Source organism: Mustela nigripes, chromosome 14, assembly GCF_022355385.1.
Source record: "Mustela nigripes isolate SB6536 chromosome 14, MUSNIG.SB6536, whole genome shotgun sequence".
NCBI classification, from domain to species: domain Eukaryota; kingdom Metazoa; phylum Chordata; class Mammalia; order Carnivora; family Mustelidae; genus Mustela; species Mustela nigripes.
Genome location: NC_081570.1, coordinates 101,133,989 through 101,153,980, shown reverse-complemented (window position 1 = coordinate 101,153,980; position 19,992 = coordinate 101,133,989). Strand labels below are relative to the sequence as shown.

General features: G+C 37.4%; 1 protein-coding gene across 2 annotated transcripts in view; it reads left to right on the top strand.

The window, feature by feature from the left end:
- Window positions 1-6,901, top strand: part of GDAP2 (ganglioside induced differentiation associated protein 2) — a 68,281-nt gene extending 61,380 nt beyond the window's left edge. For both annotated transcript variants that reach the window (XM_059375870.1, XM_059375871.1), the window contains 2 exons: window positions 1,858-2,001; window positions 6,435-6,901. In XM_059375870.1, the coding sequence (XP_059231853.1) occupies window positions 1,858-2,001; window positions 6,435-6,482 (192 nt within the window). In that variant the 3' untranslated portion in view covers window positions 6,483-6,901. The remainder of the gene's footprint in view (window positions 1-1,857; window positions 2,002-6,434) is intronic.
- The last annotated feature ends 13,091 nt before the right edge of the window (window positions 6,902-19,992 follow it).

Here is a 19,992-nt window from a genome sequence, read left to right as displayed (position 1 = left end):
TGACCAATAGATGTTTAATTCCTTGCACACATGTTTAATCTCTTAACATAGCCATCAGGTGCTTCTCTGTTTGGATTTTACAGTCTTCCTAGTTCCTTAAGCTCTTTCTGGAATCTGTAAAATGTCTGTGATCTCTCCATTCTTACTGTTTTATTAGCTACTTCTGTGGCTAATTGTAGTTAGAGCTCCTAATCTGGAAGTGTCACTACTCTAGTTTGCAGAAAATGAGGTATATAACACTGTGTGCTTTAAAGAAACTGATGTCAAAAACTGATTTGGGGTATGTAAATAAGTGACTGTTTAATTTGATTTAAATTAACCCACCTGGTTCTAGCAAGGCCAGGTGCCTCCCCTCTTCTCCATCACCCCCCTCCAAATAAACTTGATAAGATGGGAGGGGAGAGGGTTCAGAGGATAATGTTAATATTTGAGACCTTATGCCAGTCATTGGTAGTATAGCCAAAATAGAATAGTGACTCAGACTGTAAAAATCATTGTAGAATAAGTTCTATCTTTATTTACTCATTCTTTATCAAATACTTTGAGAATGATGGTTCCATCTGTATCTTATAAAACTTTAGACTATTATTCTATGATTGTCTGCCAAGTCCTAGGGAAATTACAGAAATAGACATAAGAAACTAAAATACTAGGAATTTATAAAATACTAGGAAGGAATAAGTGCTCTAAATGCAATGGACATTTCAGGTATTACGAATTCAATAGAAGAGAGAATCTGGAGCTGTAAGGGAGAAATAATGAAAGAAGTGAGTCTCTACCAAGGGCAGACTTGGACAAGATCCTGACAAGTTAGTGCAGTGTTGTCTGTTCTTTCATACCTATTCTCATAAGGAGGTACAAAGGAAGTATGTCATATTAGGGGCATGAAATATGTGAAAGGTTTGAATAGCACCTGGAAAATGTGGTAAGATTGACATCAGGGCAGATGCCCAGAGTGTTGTGTGTGTATAACATACCCAGCTGTACATTCGTAGTGCACTGTCCCAGTGCCCGTGTTCATATGCACATGTTTCCTTCTGTAAATAAAATGGGGGTAGCAACAATATTGTATCTACCTCATAGAATCATTGTGTAAGCCATTGGTAAACATGACTAGTTAAGACTGGCATTTAGATAGATGGACAATAATTTGTGAGTTCTAGTTGTTGCCTAGTTTATGTAGTATTGTTTGTTATTAAGAATATTTTTTTTCTTTTTTTGGAGCCAACAAATTTTGCAAACTAGCTTTTATAGGGGGATTGCTTGTTGCAAAGTGAAATGAGCAAAGGTGGCTCCACAGAAGATTTGCTTTGATTGATTAAGGAAAAAGACCACATGCCAAATGTTAGCTGAAAAATGTATCAAATATTGGCAAACTTTTCAGTCTCATTTGAAAAAATGAAAAGAGCTTGTGAATTTGGAGATGTTAACCATTTTCAGAGTAGCAATGAATCAATTATTCTACCAAATAATGCCAGGGATTTTGCCCACAATCCACAGTAAGAAGCATTTGTTGCATGACAACATACTACACACAAAGGAGTATAGAGACACCTAAACAGAAGCAAAAGCTTCCTGAAACACTTTGCTCACCCTTACTGCCTTCCCCAATAATTGTTACTCTAATGTTGTTCCTTTTTATTGTTGTTTTTACTGCTGTTCATAATCCATTAAACTGATTGCATAATTCACTGGTGAACTACAACCCATACTTTGAAAAACATTACTTATTACAAGCTTTTTCTGACATGCTTTCAATTTTGAAACATAGTTTCTCCCTAGTATAAATCTTCAAAACCATGTTTGTATTTCTAACTTTGGCCACTGGCTTAAATTGTTTTCTCTTCTCTTAATCAGGTATCAACATGGTTTTTTACCACCTTTTCTGTCTCGGGACTGAAGGACAAAATCCACCATGTGGACAGCCTCCACCAGCTATTCTCTGCCATATCACCGGAACAGATTGACTTTCCTCCTTTTGTCCTTGAATATGATGCCAGGGTAAGAAGTACCGGGAGTTCTCCCTCACCTGGTGCAGTATCTTAGCTTTTCTATAGGGCACTGCTGATGGGCACACCATCCTTTGATTAGAAGAGGATATGAATGCCTAATGGGTATTTAAGGAAATGTTCTAGTAAACTTGCTAGTATCATTTAATGTTCTTTTCCTACAGTAAATAGGAAAACTCTTTGTCCTAAGAGAGGACTTTTTCCCCAGTAAGTTTTTCAATAGGAGATTTTCCTACTGTTGGTTTGAAGCCAATCCTTGCTTATATTGTCCATTTTCTACCACCTCTGCCTAATTTTCTTAAGATTGATTAACTTTTTATCTATGCAAGTAGAGTCAGAAGAATCTGTTGGTGTGTGACATTTTTCAGTATTAATTCAAAACAGTAGGCTATCTTAGTAGCCTTTACCCTACTAAAGGTTTCATTTTGCCAAAAGTTTATATAATGTTTTTAAGAGTATCAACCAGTAGTATTAGTATAATTACTTATAGATGCATTTATGAATATATTACTTAAACACTGATAAAGGGCTACTCTTGAATTTTATCAAAGCTCCATCCCATTGTGTTTATTCGTGCTTTAGTAGTTCAAAAAAAAACCAAAAACAAAAGTAAGTAACATACTTGGCCAAAAGATCATCAGTCTCCTTATTTAACTGTTGCTGATTACATATTTTTATGCATGGGTCAGGGAATATATTTGAAGCTTATATTCAGTTTGAAATGAATTATTTTTCCCTAATTATTGTACAGCATGTATACACTAAAATAACTATTCTGCAAGACATTTTCTCTCTACCATTTCTTTAACTTCAGCTATAATTTCTGTCTCCCTTTATGTGAAGAGCAGAGTATTTAATGTGTTCTAATGGCTAATAAAATTTCATGCTTGGCTTTTGAACAAAGAGGATTTGTAATTGAAGCAGCTGGGTCATAGATACAAAGATTATTGAATGGGGGGGAAGAACATCAGTTTGTGTTTATTGTAGATTGCTGGAATAGAAAATGGCCTTATTGTTACTCTTTTGAAGTATACATCTCTCATTAATAATTTAAAAAATGGGTAGCAGGAAATGAAAGACACTAAAAGATATTTTGTGACCAAAAATTCAGAATGACAATTCAAAGCTAGTGTCTGGATTTATAATTTATTTTCTAGGGTATAGTATACAGGTTGGATTGTATTGATTAGAAAACCCCAATGCCTGTTTTTTAAGCCAACACATTTTCTATATACTTAAGGGCCTATAAAGCCAACTTCCATTAAGTTTCAACACCACACTCAAACTTAGTTTTGTTTGCTTCTTTTAGGTTTTTCTTATATTTTTCTTGTATTTTATATATCAAATGATGTGCTAAATCAAAATTTAATAAAATAACCTATAATCTCAGAGCGCCTGGGTAATTCAGTCAGTTAAGCCTCTGAGTGGGGCTTAGTTCATGATCTCGGGGTCTTGGGATCCAGCCATGCGTTGGGCTTTCTGCTCAACAGGGAGCCTGCTTCTCCCTCTCCCTCTTCCCCTCCCCTCACTTGTGCACACATGCTCTGTCTCTTTCTAATAAATAAATAAAATCTTTATTTAAAAAAAAAACGTGTAATCTAACTCTTGGGTGATTGGATCATCTCTCTGTGCCTGTACTAGAGCTCTCTAAAATTGAGATATTAGGCCATCTGTATATAAAGGCCAAAGAGAGATATAAAAACAGGGAAGAAACAAAAGAAGGTGTTAGGAGATGATGTGGGAAGGCCCAGTAGAGGGCCTGGATACTAGAGCTTTACATGTTACTTGTAGCACTTTGGCTTTGTGGTCTGTGGGGAGTATTCTGCTGTTATATTTCTGTTTAGAATGATGGCAATAGAAACAGCATAACTTAGGGAGGTTAACACTTTGAGCAGGTAGACAAGTAAGAGGCTATCAGTAGGCCAGAGGAGAAATGAAATCAGAGCTAGGGCAGCAATAGTGATAATGGCAATGACTGGAAGATCTTAGATTTAGAAGTAAACATTTTAGGAAATAAAATCCACAGCATCTGGTGACTGAGTAAACCATTAGGGGAGATGAAAGAGGAAGGATGCCTAAGGTGACTACAGTTTCTGCTGTAGGAGACTTGGTGGACGGTATTGCTGCCATGCCAGAGAGGCAGTTTGAAGGAAGAGCAATGGGGTGAGGGTATTGAGGGAATGAGAGAGAAGAGACAGGTGGAATGTTCGGTTTGTGACACACTAGGATTGAGGTGGAGATCCAGTAAGTGGTTAGATACTATCCTGTAAAGAAATATTTGCCTTTGCTAGGAAAATGAAATATATAATCAGAGAAAAGGAAATGAGTATAGAATTGGTTAATTTATTGTCCTATTCAGTTGTGCCTTGCCCATAGTAGGTGTGACAGGGCACAATGTGTCATGGTTGACTGGTTTCCATGGCCTTCTATCTTCTGGGTCTTTTGTGACTTTGAACAGTGACGTAAGTTTTATAGGCATGAAAGGAGTCTTTGAAGGTAATTAGAAGGTAATTTTTATCTCTCTCTCTATATCAAAATGTTACGGAGACCATTTCAGAAAGGCTGCTAGTCAGCATTCTTACAAATATAAAATACAGTCAAAGAGAGGGTACACAAATTTACCTGGCAACCATTCTTCAAATTTCTAAGATTGTTTCCAGAAATAGAGAAAATGGATTGCTCAGCGGTCTTTTTGCACAGTATGAGACTAATATAAAAAGCTGTGTTACATAGCATTAAGAATTAGATTTGCCCTTCTTACTTATCACAAGTTAATGTAGAAAGGAAAACCTAAAAATATCTGGTAGTTACAGAATGGAATGGAGAAATCTTAAAGATGGAGAGTAAACTTCAAAACAGAGTTCTCTCTTCAGGCATGTTTCTTAAGCATAGCTTCCATATATGTTGAGGCTATAGGAGTGGTAAATATAACAGATCTTGATAAGAAATTCTAAACTACAAAAAAAAAAGTTTTCATTAATTTTTTCTCAAGTATCCTGAAATGCAGCCAATCTTAGGGTTTGTTTCTACCTAATTTTTAAAAAATCTTGTTAATACCTGGTCAGATTTATAATCAAAAAGTAAATTTTCCTAGCTATTCTCTTATTTTTCTAGCTATGGTACTGTATCAATTCTTGCTCCAGAGCATGTGCCCTGAAAAATGTCAGGGCTTTTAGGGGTACCGGCAGGAGGGGCACTCAGTCGGTTAAGCATAGGACTCTGTTTCAGCTCAAGTCATAATCTGAGGGTCGTGAGATCGGCCCTGAGTTGGGCTCCACACTGGGTGTGGAGCCTACTTAAGAATCTCCCTCCCTCCTTATCCACCCCCACCCCACTCACGCTCTTGCTCACCCTTTCCCAAAAACAAACAAAAAAAAGTTTCTGATACCCTTAGTTACTCAAATAACATTTAACCACCTACTCTTTTCAAAACCGGTTAGATTTAATGCTCCATCATAACCAATAGTGTAAATATACCATAAAGCAATGCTACTTTCAGCTGTGTCTCATTCTCCATTCCTATTATCTACATTAATGCTAAACATTTCTGTTTATAGTTTACTGAAAAACTATTTGTGAAATACTTTCCTTAAAAATGAGAAATGAGGGGTGCCTGGGTGGCTCAGTGGATTAAGCCTCTGCCTTCAGCTCAGGTCATGATCTCAGGGTCCTGGGATCGAGCCCCACATTGGGTTTTCTGCTCAAGCAGGGAGCCTGCTTCCTCCTCTCTGTCACTGCCTACCTCTCTGCATACTTGTGATCTCTGTCAAATGAATAAATGAAGTCTTTTTAAAAAAAGAGAGAGAAATGAATTCCAAATCCCATAAATATAATCAAAGGTCCATTTATCGTCAAATTAACTGTCTTCACTTTTATTAAGATAAAGTTAGACAAAATGAAGTCAGAAAATACAAACGTACTCTTCTGTTCCATCATTCTATATTAAGGTTCAGTATGCAGTAAGACAACCCACTCTAACAAAATAATCTGGGCGCTAGATTTGAATACACGAGGATTTCAATTCAGACTCCTTGTTACTGCTAGGTGAATTTAGGTGAGTTATGCAAGCTGTGTGATCCTCAGTTTCTTCTTCTGCAAAAAGTGGTTACCTGCCTCATGGCATTACGTAAGGATATAAAGGGATAATGAAAGAAAGTGCTGTTATAAAGTATCTGGCATTTAGCATATTCAGTAAGGAATAATGTTATTGAAGAATATTATCATCCTAATGACCTCTGCCCACTTTATACCAGCTCTGGCTGACTGAAATGGAATCGTTTTGATGGCACACCTTGCTCAGGGTCAGGCATGAGCTAGATAGACATTTTACAAATGCGGTATCATTGACTATAAATCCTTTTCTTTCACATTCCCATTTAAATTGGTTTTATTACTTAATGTTCTTGTCTTTTTTTTCTTCCACAGGAAAATGGGCCTTACTATACGTCTTATCCCCCATCACCAGATTTGTGACCTGCCATCTTTTAGTGCTACTGGTTTCCAAGGACATCACTTTCTCCACGAATCGCTACCTATTGAAGTGAAATTCATTTTTGCTGTTCAGATCCAGAGAGCCTTTTGTCCCCCACCTCTCTGGTATTTTTTTATTGACTGTATATTTTCTGGCACATAAGCAATCTGACAATGGTAGGCCGTTCTGAACTGCACACTTATTTTAAATTTGTATATTTGTATCAAAAGAAAATGTTCATTTTTAGAGGGTTGTTAATAGAAATTGGGGAGCAACTTTTGAGTATCTTCAGTTTCCTGAAAGGACACTGGATTTCCCATTAGACAAGCCACCAGTTTTGTTCACACCATTTCTTTAACGTTGCACGCTTCCTTTGTGTACTTAAGTGTTTCTCAAAATATATAGAACCAGTGTATGCTTACCGTATGCATTGTTTCCTTCAGATCCTGGCATTGCATTTCATACAGATAATTTGGTTATGGTAGAAGAGAACTGTCTGGGATCAAGGATGTGGAAATGTCTCTGATCAAAACATTGAAATCATTAGCAAAATATGGGTCTTGGAATCTTACTGCACCAGTGAAGATTAAGATTTTGGATTATATGTTTTGTTAAAATTGTCGCTGTTCCAGTCTCAACAGTGGGGGAAAATAAGAAAACGGTATCTTCTGCCTTTTTCCTGTATTCATGGGTGATTTGGTGTCCTTTTTAAAGGACTGCACTCATTAGTACTCTTACGTGAAAGGCATCTATCTCCTGGACTCCATCACTGAGCCTTTAGAGAGGGTGCTGTCTCCCCAGAGTTGTGATTTTGTTGGGCTTTACAGCTGCTGCCTCTAAGGACATTTCCTCACAGTGTCTCTAGAGTTGCCTACGTTAAAATGGAGGAAGTGTGTTACAGTGAACAAAATTGCAGACTGCTGTTGCCACTCAGGCTCTATTTGTGCCTTAGCTTGCTTATGAATAAAAATTAGAATTATGATACGGACCTTACAGAGGTATCATAAGGCCAGCATGTAGAAAGGGCTTGTGATGTCTTCAGATGCAAAAATGCTAGGGGAGTTTGTGTAGGTGTCACTTCAGTTAGTTTTTAAGTGGCACTAAATGTACTTGAGCGTACTACGAGGCATTCCTCTTGGCCTTGGCACATTTTGAGTGTCTAACAGCTCTTGTCCTAAGACAAGAAATGTCTTAGGACAAGAGCTGTTACTAAAAAATCCCAACTCTGAGGAACTCCTTCCTACTTTGTCCAGAATTTCTTCTTGCCTCCTCCTCCCCCAGTGCTACACTTTAACAAGAGGCATCTGTTAGCCATTTTAAACATTTCTTCTTGAATTGAGGTCAAACCAGTATCATTTCCATCTGGGTGTCTTCATATTCTTTTTGATTCCTACACCCACCCACCCCCATCTCCCTCACTCCATCATGTACATTGGCAGTTCAGAGAAGAAAAAGTAGAACTGTTCTGTTCTAATGTGTTCAGGATCAGTGCTTCCAAAGGTCCCATTCCTCTGTGCCCAAATTAATTCTTAAGTGGATAAAAGAAACACTTCTTTTATGACAGAGAAATCCCCCTATAGTTGTATTAGCCCCGTTCCCTGTTTTCCCCTACAAACAAGAAGGGGCTTTACATTCCTTCAATAGGCCCTCATATCTTTTGCATGGAACAGACACATTTGCTTTGTGTCAGAAATCAAAGCCACTTGCTCCTTATATATGCTTATTGGGTGAAGGTTTCCTGTTACCTTCCCTAAGTCATCAGATCCAGACAGCCAGTCAGATGTCTACTAATAAGCTTCCTCTCAGACAAGACTACTTTCAGTCCCTTAAGCCTTGAGCTTTAAAAATCTGAAAAATTACCTTCATCTTCTCCAGTCTATTGTTAGATCATATTTGAGGTATCTTTGCACTAGGAGCAATTATAAAAATATGCCAACTTTTCCTTTTTGAAAGTGGACTTGGCTATCTCAAATTGGCATTTGGCCTGAATCATTTCCTGTATAGATAATAGAGGCTGCAAGCTACTTTGCCATTTGAAAGGAAGAAAATTGATGTGTAGAATTTCTTATAAGCAATAATTTTGAAAGAATGTCCCTTTGCTATATTCATATGAGTATGTTAATGTCTAGTAACACAAGCAGGATTCTATATATAGTGAGATTCTCGTTCAATTGCTGTCTTAGGATATAAAGTTAGTGTGGAACTATAAAGGTACTAACTGCATTTTATAATTTAATGGTGACTCTAGATAAGGGTTGTACTTCTCAGTGAAACTAAATTTGGTATGGGACCAAATTCATGCTTTCATAGCTATCTAAAGTGTTATATAATGAAGTTGTTTCAATGTATTAAGTCCTACCAAAGGAAGATAGTGACCTTGATAACGAAATGACTATGTAACGTTCCGTATATATCTGCCTTTGTCAAAAGGTTGGGTTGCCTAGAGAACACATGCCATTTTCAGAGACACATTAGAGGATAAAAGGATGACTGGGTGGAGATGAGTACTAGCATCTGATGTTAATTCAAAGCACCACCAACTCCTTAATTTAATTAAACTTTGGTCATGCCAAATGCTAGTTGAACTGAGTAAGAAACAACATACAAAATATTAAGTAAATTCATTAATTCATGCAAGGCATAATAGGATTTTCTTAAGCAAGTACCTTTCTTCAGCATATATTTGGATTCTTCTTAACTTACCTATATCCAAGTTTCTTGACAGTGAAAAAAAATTCGAAAAAAACTGTCTTTATTAGACTCTCTTAAGGCTTAGAGACCAAGTGGTTTAAGATTTTCTTTTCTTTAATACACATCTTATTTCGTTGGCCAGTACCCTATTGTGTTTATTTTCTCAAGGGATTCAGTTAGTTTGAGACTAAAGAACAGAGGATTTTTAGAGTATTTTTGATAGGGAAAATGGGTATAGATTTTTTATCATATATCTGAAATCTTGAAGGATTAAAATATCTTGGGTTTCTAGAGAGGGAAGCATGTAACCACTCTAGTAGAAAAACATGGCTTGCCTTTTTTTTTTTTTTTACCTGTTTTCTGTTTGCTGAGATATCATTCAGTGAATTCAAACTGTAGATAATGGTTTCTTTTCTTTGCAATAGCTAATAGGAAAATGGTAATATAGTTTCAGTATAAGCTAAAAATATCTCTTTGTGTTTCCCTGGATTGCCCATGTATGTATATATAGAGTTTATATTGATTACTATATGAAATTATTAAAATTTGAAGTACTAGAAAGAGAAAGATTTTATGGTTCTAAGAACTGTGGATTGATTGTATTAAGGGCCCAAAGGACTGCAAAATAGCATATACACTTCTAAAATTGGAGTTAACCAGTAGTGTCAGATTGCCATTTTCTTTTTTTTTTCTTTTAAAGATTTTAATTTATTTTTTTGTCAGACAGAGATCACAAGTAGGCAGAAAAGCAGGCAGAGAGAGAGGAGGAAGCAGGCTTCCTGCAGAGCAGAGAGCCCAATGTGGGGCTCGATCCCATGACCCTGAGATCATGACCTGAGCCGAAGGCAGAGGCTTTAACCCACTGAGCCACCCAGGTGCCCCAGATTGTCATTCTCTTATTAAGTTACAGTCATCATAGTCACCATGAGGACTAGAGTGTTTTACCTATACTGGCACTAATATACCTCGCAGTTTATGATTGACTCTTGGTTCAGGATTGCCTGAAACCATGAAAGATTAAAGGAGGACTCTACCTTTGACCTAGGTCATATCAGAAACACAGAGATTATAAGAATTGCCTAGTAGACCAAACTAGGGGTGCCTGGGTGTCTCAGTGGGTTAAAGCCTCTGCCTTCGGCTCAGGTCATGATCTCAGGGTCCTGGGATCGAGCCCCGTATCGGGCTCTCTGCTCAGCAGGGAGCCTGCTTCCTCCTCTCTCTCTCTGCCTGCTTCTCTGACTACTTCTGATCTCTGTCAAATAAATAAATAAAATCTTTAAAAAAAAAAAAAAGAATTGCCTAGTAGACCAAACCATATCTACATATGCATATAAACACACATGTACATATATACCTTCATACATACATGCATACATGAATACATACATGCACATACACATGATAATCTACTTTGCATTACAGTCTTCAAATGTGGTTCCTGTGGCCCATATGTAGAGAACATAGAGCAATAAATAACGTAGTTCAAGCTTGGATTCTATCAAAATAGCCCTTAAGCGGATGATATCAAGGTCATTTTATATATTAGTAGCTCTCCTGGATATTAGTTGTTAATTTTGTTTTCTTTGCTTCCAGGAACAGTACCTAATCTTTTTAAGTGAAGTAAGCATTAAATGTATAGGGCCACTGATTTCAAGGAGAAAAACAGATATTTTCTAGGTGAATTACACTAACAAAATCCTAACTACTGGATGTGACCTAATATTTTTGTTGAACAGTTAAAATTAGTACATTTTATATACACACTCATACATTTTTTTTTTGCAATGTGTTTTGCTAGTGTAAGCACACAGTCATTATAAACAGAGCCAGTACTTTGTCAGACTAGTTCTTGTGGGCCAAAATACTTAATTATTAGGTTAACATACATAAATGATTTTAATTGCTATTGGGCACAGGAGACGTAAAAACGTATTATTGACATGATCTTAAAATTTGTTTATTCAGAATGCTTTTATGAATATTTTGCATTTAAAAATTTATTTTAATCTTTCTGAATTAGAAGTTTGATCCCATTTGAAGAGGATCCCACTCTGTGGGATATATAGCCTATGAAGAACCAGTAGTAAAATAATGTATGTATTGAACCCCAGGGTAGGATAGTCTGTTTTGGTCATTTATACCTGGCTTTTCTCTAATCGCTGAGATTAACCTACATAGTAGTACAAAATGCAGTAAATGCCAGCCTTCTCTATGGGAATCTAGACTAGTGCTTCTCAAACTTTAATGTGCATATATTAAATCAGCTGGCACTATATTAAAATGCAGATTCTGATATAGTAGCTCTGGGGTGGAGCCTGGGATTCTTAGTTTCTAACAAGCTCAGGTGATTATCAATACTCCTAGTCCCAAGACCACAAGTAAAAGAGCTGGACTGTATCAGCTTCTGTATCTTACCTGTTTTGAAGAACGAGACAACTGTCCTAATTCCTTCTGTGGCCAGGCACTCACTTTCATTATCTCACTTAATCCTACAAACCCTATGAGGTAAGATGGTGATAGAGAGGTTAAATGACCTGCTGACGCCCGTGCGCACAAGCAGTACAGTATTGAGCCGTGTTTTTCAAACTTAAATAATGCACATCCCCTTTTAATAAAGAAAGGCTCTCTCTCTTTTTACTCCATTATTTATGTTACCTAAGTATATATGAATATAAAGCTACATACAATGTTTTATGTTTATAGCTCTTGCACAAGTATAAAACCCAAAGAAGTTTATAGATAGACATGAGCAAAACTATAAAACCAATAAAATTTAAAATAACATTAGTGAAATAATGATGGATGATGACATTTCACCGAAACGACACTGTCAGTTGTAACATGATTGTGTGTGGAGTGCTGTCTCACAGGTTCTTTTGAGTTCTGCATACATCTGCCAGGTGCTGTGTGTGCCACAAGGTGACTCAGTTCTCCCACTGCATTTCTCAGTTCAGACTCTTTTACTGTCATTGTAGTACACAGCGATGTTATCTGGTCTTCATCTATTTTCACTGCATCATTTCCCTATTTAGTCAGTCTCTCTTCTCCATAAGCCTCCCACAACTAAACCAGAACCTGGGTCTGCTGTGCAAGCAAACACAAATGCAAACCTAGGCACTGAAATGTCCTGGTGAAATTTGATATTAAGGCAGTTATATTAAAAAATCAATAATCCGAACATGAATATTAACTGTTTTTATACATTTTTCATCAGTGTGAAAAATGTCTAATTCTCATAGAAAATTCTTGGATCCCCCACCAAACACCCACATGCTTACACACTCAAATTCCCTCCGCCCTTCCCACACACACAAGAATTTTTAATGATGGTTAGCATTGATGCTTTGGCTCCTGACACACCTCGGTTCAGGCCTTGGGCATGTTTCTCAGCCGTTTCTGAACCTAACGGTTTTTGTGTGTTAAACAGGGATAATCTTGTTGAATGTAAGAGAAATAAATGCATTGAGATTCATAAAGCATGTGTGGTAAGTGTTTATAAAAGGCAACTACCATTGCTTTGATTAGAGGACTTACCATGTGCCTTCAGCTTTACTAAGCACTTTACATATCTTATATATTGAGTGATAGAATCAGGATTCAAATCCAAGTCTGACTTCAAAACTTATACTCTTATAAAAAATAATATAAAGCTTCAGTGTAAGTTGCTTATTTAAAAAGTTATTTAACATTAAATTGTATTTTCTCAAAAATTCTTAATATAAAATTGATGTTTCTCTGGAGGGAAAATGGCTAAGGTCTTTTTAAACAGTTGGGTAATATGATAAGAAATTGACAAAGATAAATGCAATTTTTTTAAAGGTTGTCTTGCTAGGTTGTGGTCCAGTAAAGGGGTATTAGGATCATTAGGCTCAACCTGTGCATTACTATTCTCGTACATTTATCATCTGTAACTAATGATAACATGAGATTCCTCCTGAATTCATAGCTTTTTTGCAGGAAAAAATATTCCCCCCCCCAGACCATTATATTCGTTGATAGTTCTGAGAAATAGTCTGCAAACATCTTAATTTTCACCTGTGAAACCTATTTAAAAGTTGTTCTTTTAAAATAGCTTTGAATAAGTCTTCTCTCTTTTCTCAGTTTTCTAAAATAAGTTTTGGAGTTCTGAAAAATGAACAAGCATACTTCTAGGCTGGGTTTTTTACTCTTCTGTGCTTTTTTCTAATTGGATGCTGGGGAAAAAAGTACCAGGAGAGAATTATAAGAGGAACTCATTTATTAACAGAGGTAGTATGTGTATCAAATTCAAATTATTTCCCTACTTACTAAAACATATACTTACACAAATTATTACGGTAGTAGAGATACTACCGTACATGAAATGTGAGGCTGTCAATGAATTTTGGAAGGTCTGTTTTTGAAAATATTTTTCCTTCATATATCCTATATAGAAGCCTTATAATAATCTGTGTTATGGAAATTATTGTGTTTCTGATCCAGCATCTTTAACCCATCTGTAAGATCTTTAAGTTCAGTGAATGAATGGCTCTCCATACATGTAGGTTATCAAGAAAGAAGATATGTCCTGTATGATACCTCACTGCCTCATCCTGTAGCACAGCATAAGAAAATTGTTCTGACTTCACATTACAGATAAGGCCTAGTTCTGCCTGATTTTCTCCACTTTAGCAGTCTGTTACTTGATTTGGGTTGTGAGCCCTGCTTCTCTTATTAAATACAAATAAGACCATTTTATTATAACTTTGGATGGAATGGCCTCCCATCTTTTGCTTCTTTAAAATCCAAATTTATTTTTTATAAGGAAGAATACTAAGCATTTGACTATTTCATCATGTCTTCTAGTTTAGATACGTCTGACATACTCATTTTGAAATGGTTATTGTAAATTCTAACACTGATTTTTTTAAAAACGTAGGTGGGTTGTTATCTAGAATTTTATTTCTAATAGTAAAGTAGGTATTAAAATTTATCACAAAGGATGGCTTTGGTTTTCAAATAGATGAGGAAGTAGAGGCCCAGAAAGGTTAAGACCAGTTGGACTCCTTAGCCAGTAGATTGTAGGCAGTTTAAGGATGACCTTTTGCCATCTATAGCTAGAGCTCTGTGGTTTAACTGTGTTTGCACAGCTGCTTGACTTTGACATTCCCTCTTGTGTCCTTTGAAGAAGTTTTCTTTTTTTTAATTTATTATTTATCATTTATTTATTTTTTTTATCTAAGTTGCACTTGCTCAGCCAAGTTCCAGCGAGGACCAGAGTTCAAGAGTTAGCAGCAGAGGTTATCAGTCAACTTAAAGTGTGGTAAGTGAAGCCCAGACATGCTGCACAGTTGTTTTCTTTGTAGAGCACTTAGTGCAAGACTAGAACTACGAGATGCTAACATTTCCTTGTTGAATCCATCCTGTTGCTATGGAAAATGCTGCCCTAGAAAATTCAGTTTGGAGCCTCACATAACCCTCATGGAAATTACACAGGAAGAGAGGAAAAGGCAAGAGCACCATTTTTTTTAGTTCACAGTAGGGGAATGCATTGCACAGGGTGAGACCACTCTGCATCTAGGATTTTTCATTTGTTCTGTTTTTATGTTTATAATTTATTGTGACATGTACCTAAATCAAATTGTAATATAATACCATCCTATATTATATTTTTTGGATATAAAAGCTCTCATGACTATGCCTATTTCTATCTTACTTTTGTGGAGTTTATCCTTTTTTGGTATGTTCATCTTTTAGTTTTCTCTTTATTTTTTTAGCAGCTTTGTTTGAAAAGTAACTCACATATCATAAAATTCACCCACTTAAAGTGTATAGGTCAGTGGTTTTTAGTATGCTTAGCATTGTACAACCATCACCACTATTTACTTTTACAACATCTTTAACACCCTAAATGGAAGCCCCATACCCATTACCAGTCGTTCCCCATTCCCACTGTCCTCCAACCTCCCTCCTGTGTTGTTTGGGCTTTGCTGCAGTATGTCCTCCTTCTAAGGCACATCTCCAAGTTGTACTTGTCAGGAGAACAGTGTCTCAATAAATATTTGTTGAATGAATTGATACCCACATAAGCCACTGGCCATGGGTAGCAACTAAGGAGTAATTGAAAGGGCTGTGGAATAGATGTCCAAAGACTAGATTCAAATCCTGACTGATGCTTACTTACTAGCAGTGTTGTTCTGGGAATGGAGTCACTTAGCCCTTCTAAGCTTCAGTTTTCATATCTATAAAGTGTTGCTAGCAATATCTGCTTCACTAGATGGTTGTGAGAATCACCTGAGAAAATATAGTCACAACACTTGGCACAGTCCCTGGCCCACACTAAGAAAGGAATTGCTATTTGTTCCTGGGCGACAGAGAAACCCCTAGGTTAGTGACCAGGTGAGATACCTGTGGCCACATTTCTCTAATGTCTAATCTGGCCACAAGGGTTTCCCCTGGTCACCAGTGTTGGGATTCAGAGTAGTGATGTAGCCCTTTCCTATGGCTCAATCCTCCCAATTTCCTTCCTCACAGAAGAGAATTCTGGAGTGTAACTTACAACTGCTTATTTTCCTTTAACCTCCTAGCCGCTGTCTCCTGTCTTTCCTCTCCAGCATGAGAGCTGGTTCCTCCCCACATGCCAATGTTGATTCTCACATCGGGCCCAGACTTTGGACAGAAGCGAGCACTGTCCATTGGCTGTCAAGTACTGACCCCTCATCCCAACTTCAGCAGCCTTTATTGCTCCTTTCCTTCACCACAGGTGCAAAAACCCTCTTCAGGAGAAAAAGCTGCCTAGTTTAGGCAACTGGCAGCCTGGGACTGCTTATTGGGCCTTTCAGGGACAAGGGAACATATTTAACAATCTTCTGTCATAGCTACCACCTCCCCCTTCTTCCGGAGTTGCCTTAAAAGATTTGCTACCCCCGCATCTTACAAAAACGTTTCCTGCACAATAGTAATGAAATAGTAGCAGCTATCATTGATAGGACACCAGGCATTGTAAATATATTATCTCTAATTCTTACAGTAAACTTACAAGCTAGGCATTTTCCCCATTTTTCAGAAGAGAAAGAAATTAACCACAAAGGGGACACTGGGTGGCTCAGTGGGTTAAAGCCTCTGCCTTTGGCTCAGGTCATGATCCCAGGGTCCTGAGATTGAGCCCTGCATCGGGCTCTCTGCTAGGCAGGGATCCTGCTTCTCTCTCTTTGCCTAGCTCTCTGCCTACTTGTGATCTATGTCAAATAAATAAATAAAATCTTAAAAAAAAAAAAAAAGGAAAGAAAAGAAAAACTAACCACAAGGTAATTTTAGAGTGTAGATTTTGGAAAAGCAGAGAAGATTGGGTAAATCTACCTATACGGAGTTTCTTACTTCTACTCTTGGGCTATCCTTTATATGGCTTTCCTCTGACATATAGAAGCATAGGCTTCAATTCAAATCCCAGCTCCAGCCATTTACTAGCTATGTGGCCTGGACATGGTTCCCAACCTTTTTGAATTTCAGCTCTCATATATAAAGAGCACTTACCTCTTGGAATTACTGTGAGGATTAAATGCCTTCATACTTCTGAAAGTCTCATAAATACTAGCTATTGTCTTCTTTAAATATTCTAATTGCGGTGATCAAAGTGTCTCACTTTCCAGACTTCTCAGTTACACTTGGCTCTTTAATTTTAAATTATGTCACATCCCCAATCCAGAAGTTGTATGATGTATTTGGTATGTCTTCAAGAGAAAATGACATTTTAAAGCAGGGCTGGCAAACTTTTTTGGTAAAGGGCCAGATCATAAATATTTTAGGCTTTTCAGGCCATATGGTTTCTGTCACAACCATTCAGCTCTGCTGCTGTAGCATGAAAGCAGCTATAGACAACACTTGAGCAAATGGGCGTGCCTGTGTTCCAATAAGACTTTATTTATGGAGACTGGAATTTAAAGTTGAAATGACTTTTCAAGTATAACAAAACACTATTTCTCTTTGTTTTCAACCGTTTAAAACTATAAAAAGCTACACTTAGCTTGAGGGCCATATAAAAACAGGCAGTTGGCCATAGTTTGCCAAACTGTGTTTTAAATAAATAATTCAATGGTTCTTTAAAGCTGATGAATCTGGCAGAGGCCTAATTAAGGGAAAGAATGTGGAGAAGGAAAATCAAGAGCCAGTCAGCCTATCAGCTAGCAGCCCAGATCATAGCTATGTTAATCACTCCCTTGGCTAACGTGATACATGTAACCCCTTTACACTTACACATCTTATCTATAAAAATGAAGTAGTGATAGCTCTCTGACCTCTACCTACTTCCTCCTGGTGACAGGAGTTTAATAATAGTTACTATTTATTGAATTTATGCCTTTGTGCTAGAGTTGAATCATTTTTGTTCTTACCCCCTTATTCCTACTTTATAGATGAAGAAATGAAGGCTCAGAGAGGCAAATAACCTGCTTATATAATACCAGTATCTAAACCCTGGTGTCTGATTACCATAAACCTTCCCAAACCTCTCAAAAGAATACAGATTCCTTGAGAATAGGGACCTCACTGGACTCGCTCTATGCTATATCCCCAGTGCCTAGACTAGTACCTGGTATATAATAGGCAATGCATAAATGTTTGTGGAATGAATGAATGAATTTTTCCATTATGCCAGTGGTTCTTAATTTTTGTCATAGGTCAGAGACACCTCTGAGAAATAATTTTAAAGATCTGCATCATCTCTCCAGAAAAATCTAAAACTAAGAAACCCTATGTTAAGTTTTTTGCAAACTACTGAAAGAAGATGCTATGCACATCTATGCACATGCTCTGAACAATATAACTCTTCTCATAAGCTTGAAAACAGGATCTGGAGATATCTTCTTTCCTTTTCCTGAAATCATGATATTAAGGACACTAAACAAGACCTAAAAGTTTTCTTCTCTCTAGACTCTCATAGCTCCCAGACATACTTCTCAAAATCTTGATTCCCTTACAAGTCACTTTCTTAAAAATTATTACTTAAAAATGACTTTTATTGGACCCAGGGGCTTCAACATGAAAAGTGAGAAACCATAGCCTATTAAAACTAACATGCAATTTTTTTGTCTTCAGAAATACAGTTTCGAGGGAAATACCCACTCTTTACTGCCTAGAAGCTGACCAGATCTGCAGCTACTATGATACTTGGGATGGGCCTTCTGCTGCTTCTACTTCTTGTCATTTACTTAGGACATTACATTCCATACCATGGTCTCCCATTAAGACAATGAGAGAGAGGGTTATTAATACTTAGACATTAAATTCAAATGTTACTAATTTTTATTTTCACCTCTAAAACATCTGTTGTTTACATACCCTCATCCTTTACATCAGAACCTTGAGATCATAACTCACTTCAGGTAAATAGTAAGATTAAGGGTATTTTGTTTTCACAGAATGCTATAAAAAAGTTCGTTGCTTATGGAGACTTAAACAACCATTCAGGTACTACATTCACTTGCTATTCTCTTTGCACTCTCTTCACTACATCTCCCCACAGAGAAGTTCCATTCTAAAACATGAATATTCTCTCATGCTTCTGAGACAAGACGCTCTATTCTCACTTTGGCCATGTTGTGCCATTTGGGTTTTCCCATGGTACGTATTACCAGGGCTCATATGCAACCACATCAGTTGTAAAAGGTGCTGAAATACTTCCATACAAGAGGGGAAACAGCTGCTATCCTGAACCCTCCAAATGCCCTTTACTATCCCCACACTTCTTCCAGTTTCCCTGGTTCTCCACACAATACAAAGGGTTAGTATCACTGCCCTTCCAGAATCCTGCTCCGGGACTACGTACAGCCAGCACCTCTTCTGATTGGTCCAGGCAGGACCATACCAGTTTAAATACCACATTGTTGCTCTATTCATATATGCATGTATGAGTAACTGTTTCATTCTTTACAGTATTCATTCATTCATTACATTCATCACTGTCTCCTTGAACAGGCTCCTGACATGCACTAGACTTTTAAATAATTGTTAGGGGGAAAAAAAATAGAGTGTGTTTATGCTTATGGTATCAAAGAAGTAAGATCTGAAGCAGGGGAACCACTTGATCAGTCAGGATTGGAGAACTACATGCTGAGTCATATGGGCAGAAAAGACATAGGAGTGGAGAGGCTCCCTATATAAACTTTTTAGTGGACAGCCAAATGATCTTTCCTTTGGTTAGCATCCCTGCTTCACAACATTAACTCTTAATAATTTGCTTTTTTTTAATTTATTTTCAGCATAACAGTATTCATTATTTTTGCACCACACCCAGTGCTCCATGCAATCTGTGCCTCTATAATACCCACCACCTGGTACCCCGACCTCCCACCCCCGCCCCTTCAAACCCCTCAGATTGTTTTTCAGAGTCCATAGTCTCTCATGGTTCACCTCCCCTTCCAGTTTCCCCCAACTTCCTTCTCCTATCTCCCCATGTTCTCCATGCTATTTTTTATGCTCCACAAATAAGTGAAACCATATGATAATTGACTCTCTCTGCTTGACTTATTTCACTCAGCATCATCTCTTCCAGTCCCGTCCATGTTGCTACAAAAGTTGGGTATTCATCCTTTCTGATGGAGGCATAATACTCCATAGTGTATATGGACCACATCTTCCTTATCCATTCATCCGTTGAAGGGTATCTTGGTTCTTTCCACAGTTTGGAGACCGTGGCCATTGCTGCTATAAACATTGAGGTACAGATGGCCCTTCTTTTCACGACATCTGTTTCTTTGGGATAAATACCCAGTAGTGCAATGGCAGGGTCATAGGGAAGTTCTATTTTTAATTTCTTGAGGAATCTCCACACTGTTCTCCAAAGAGGCTGCACCAACTTGCATTCCC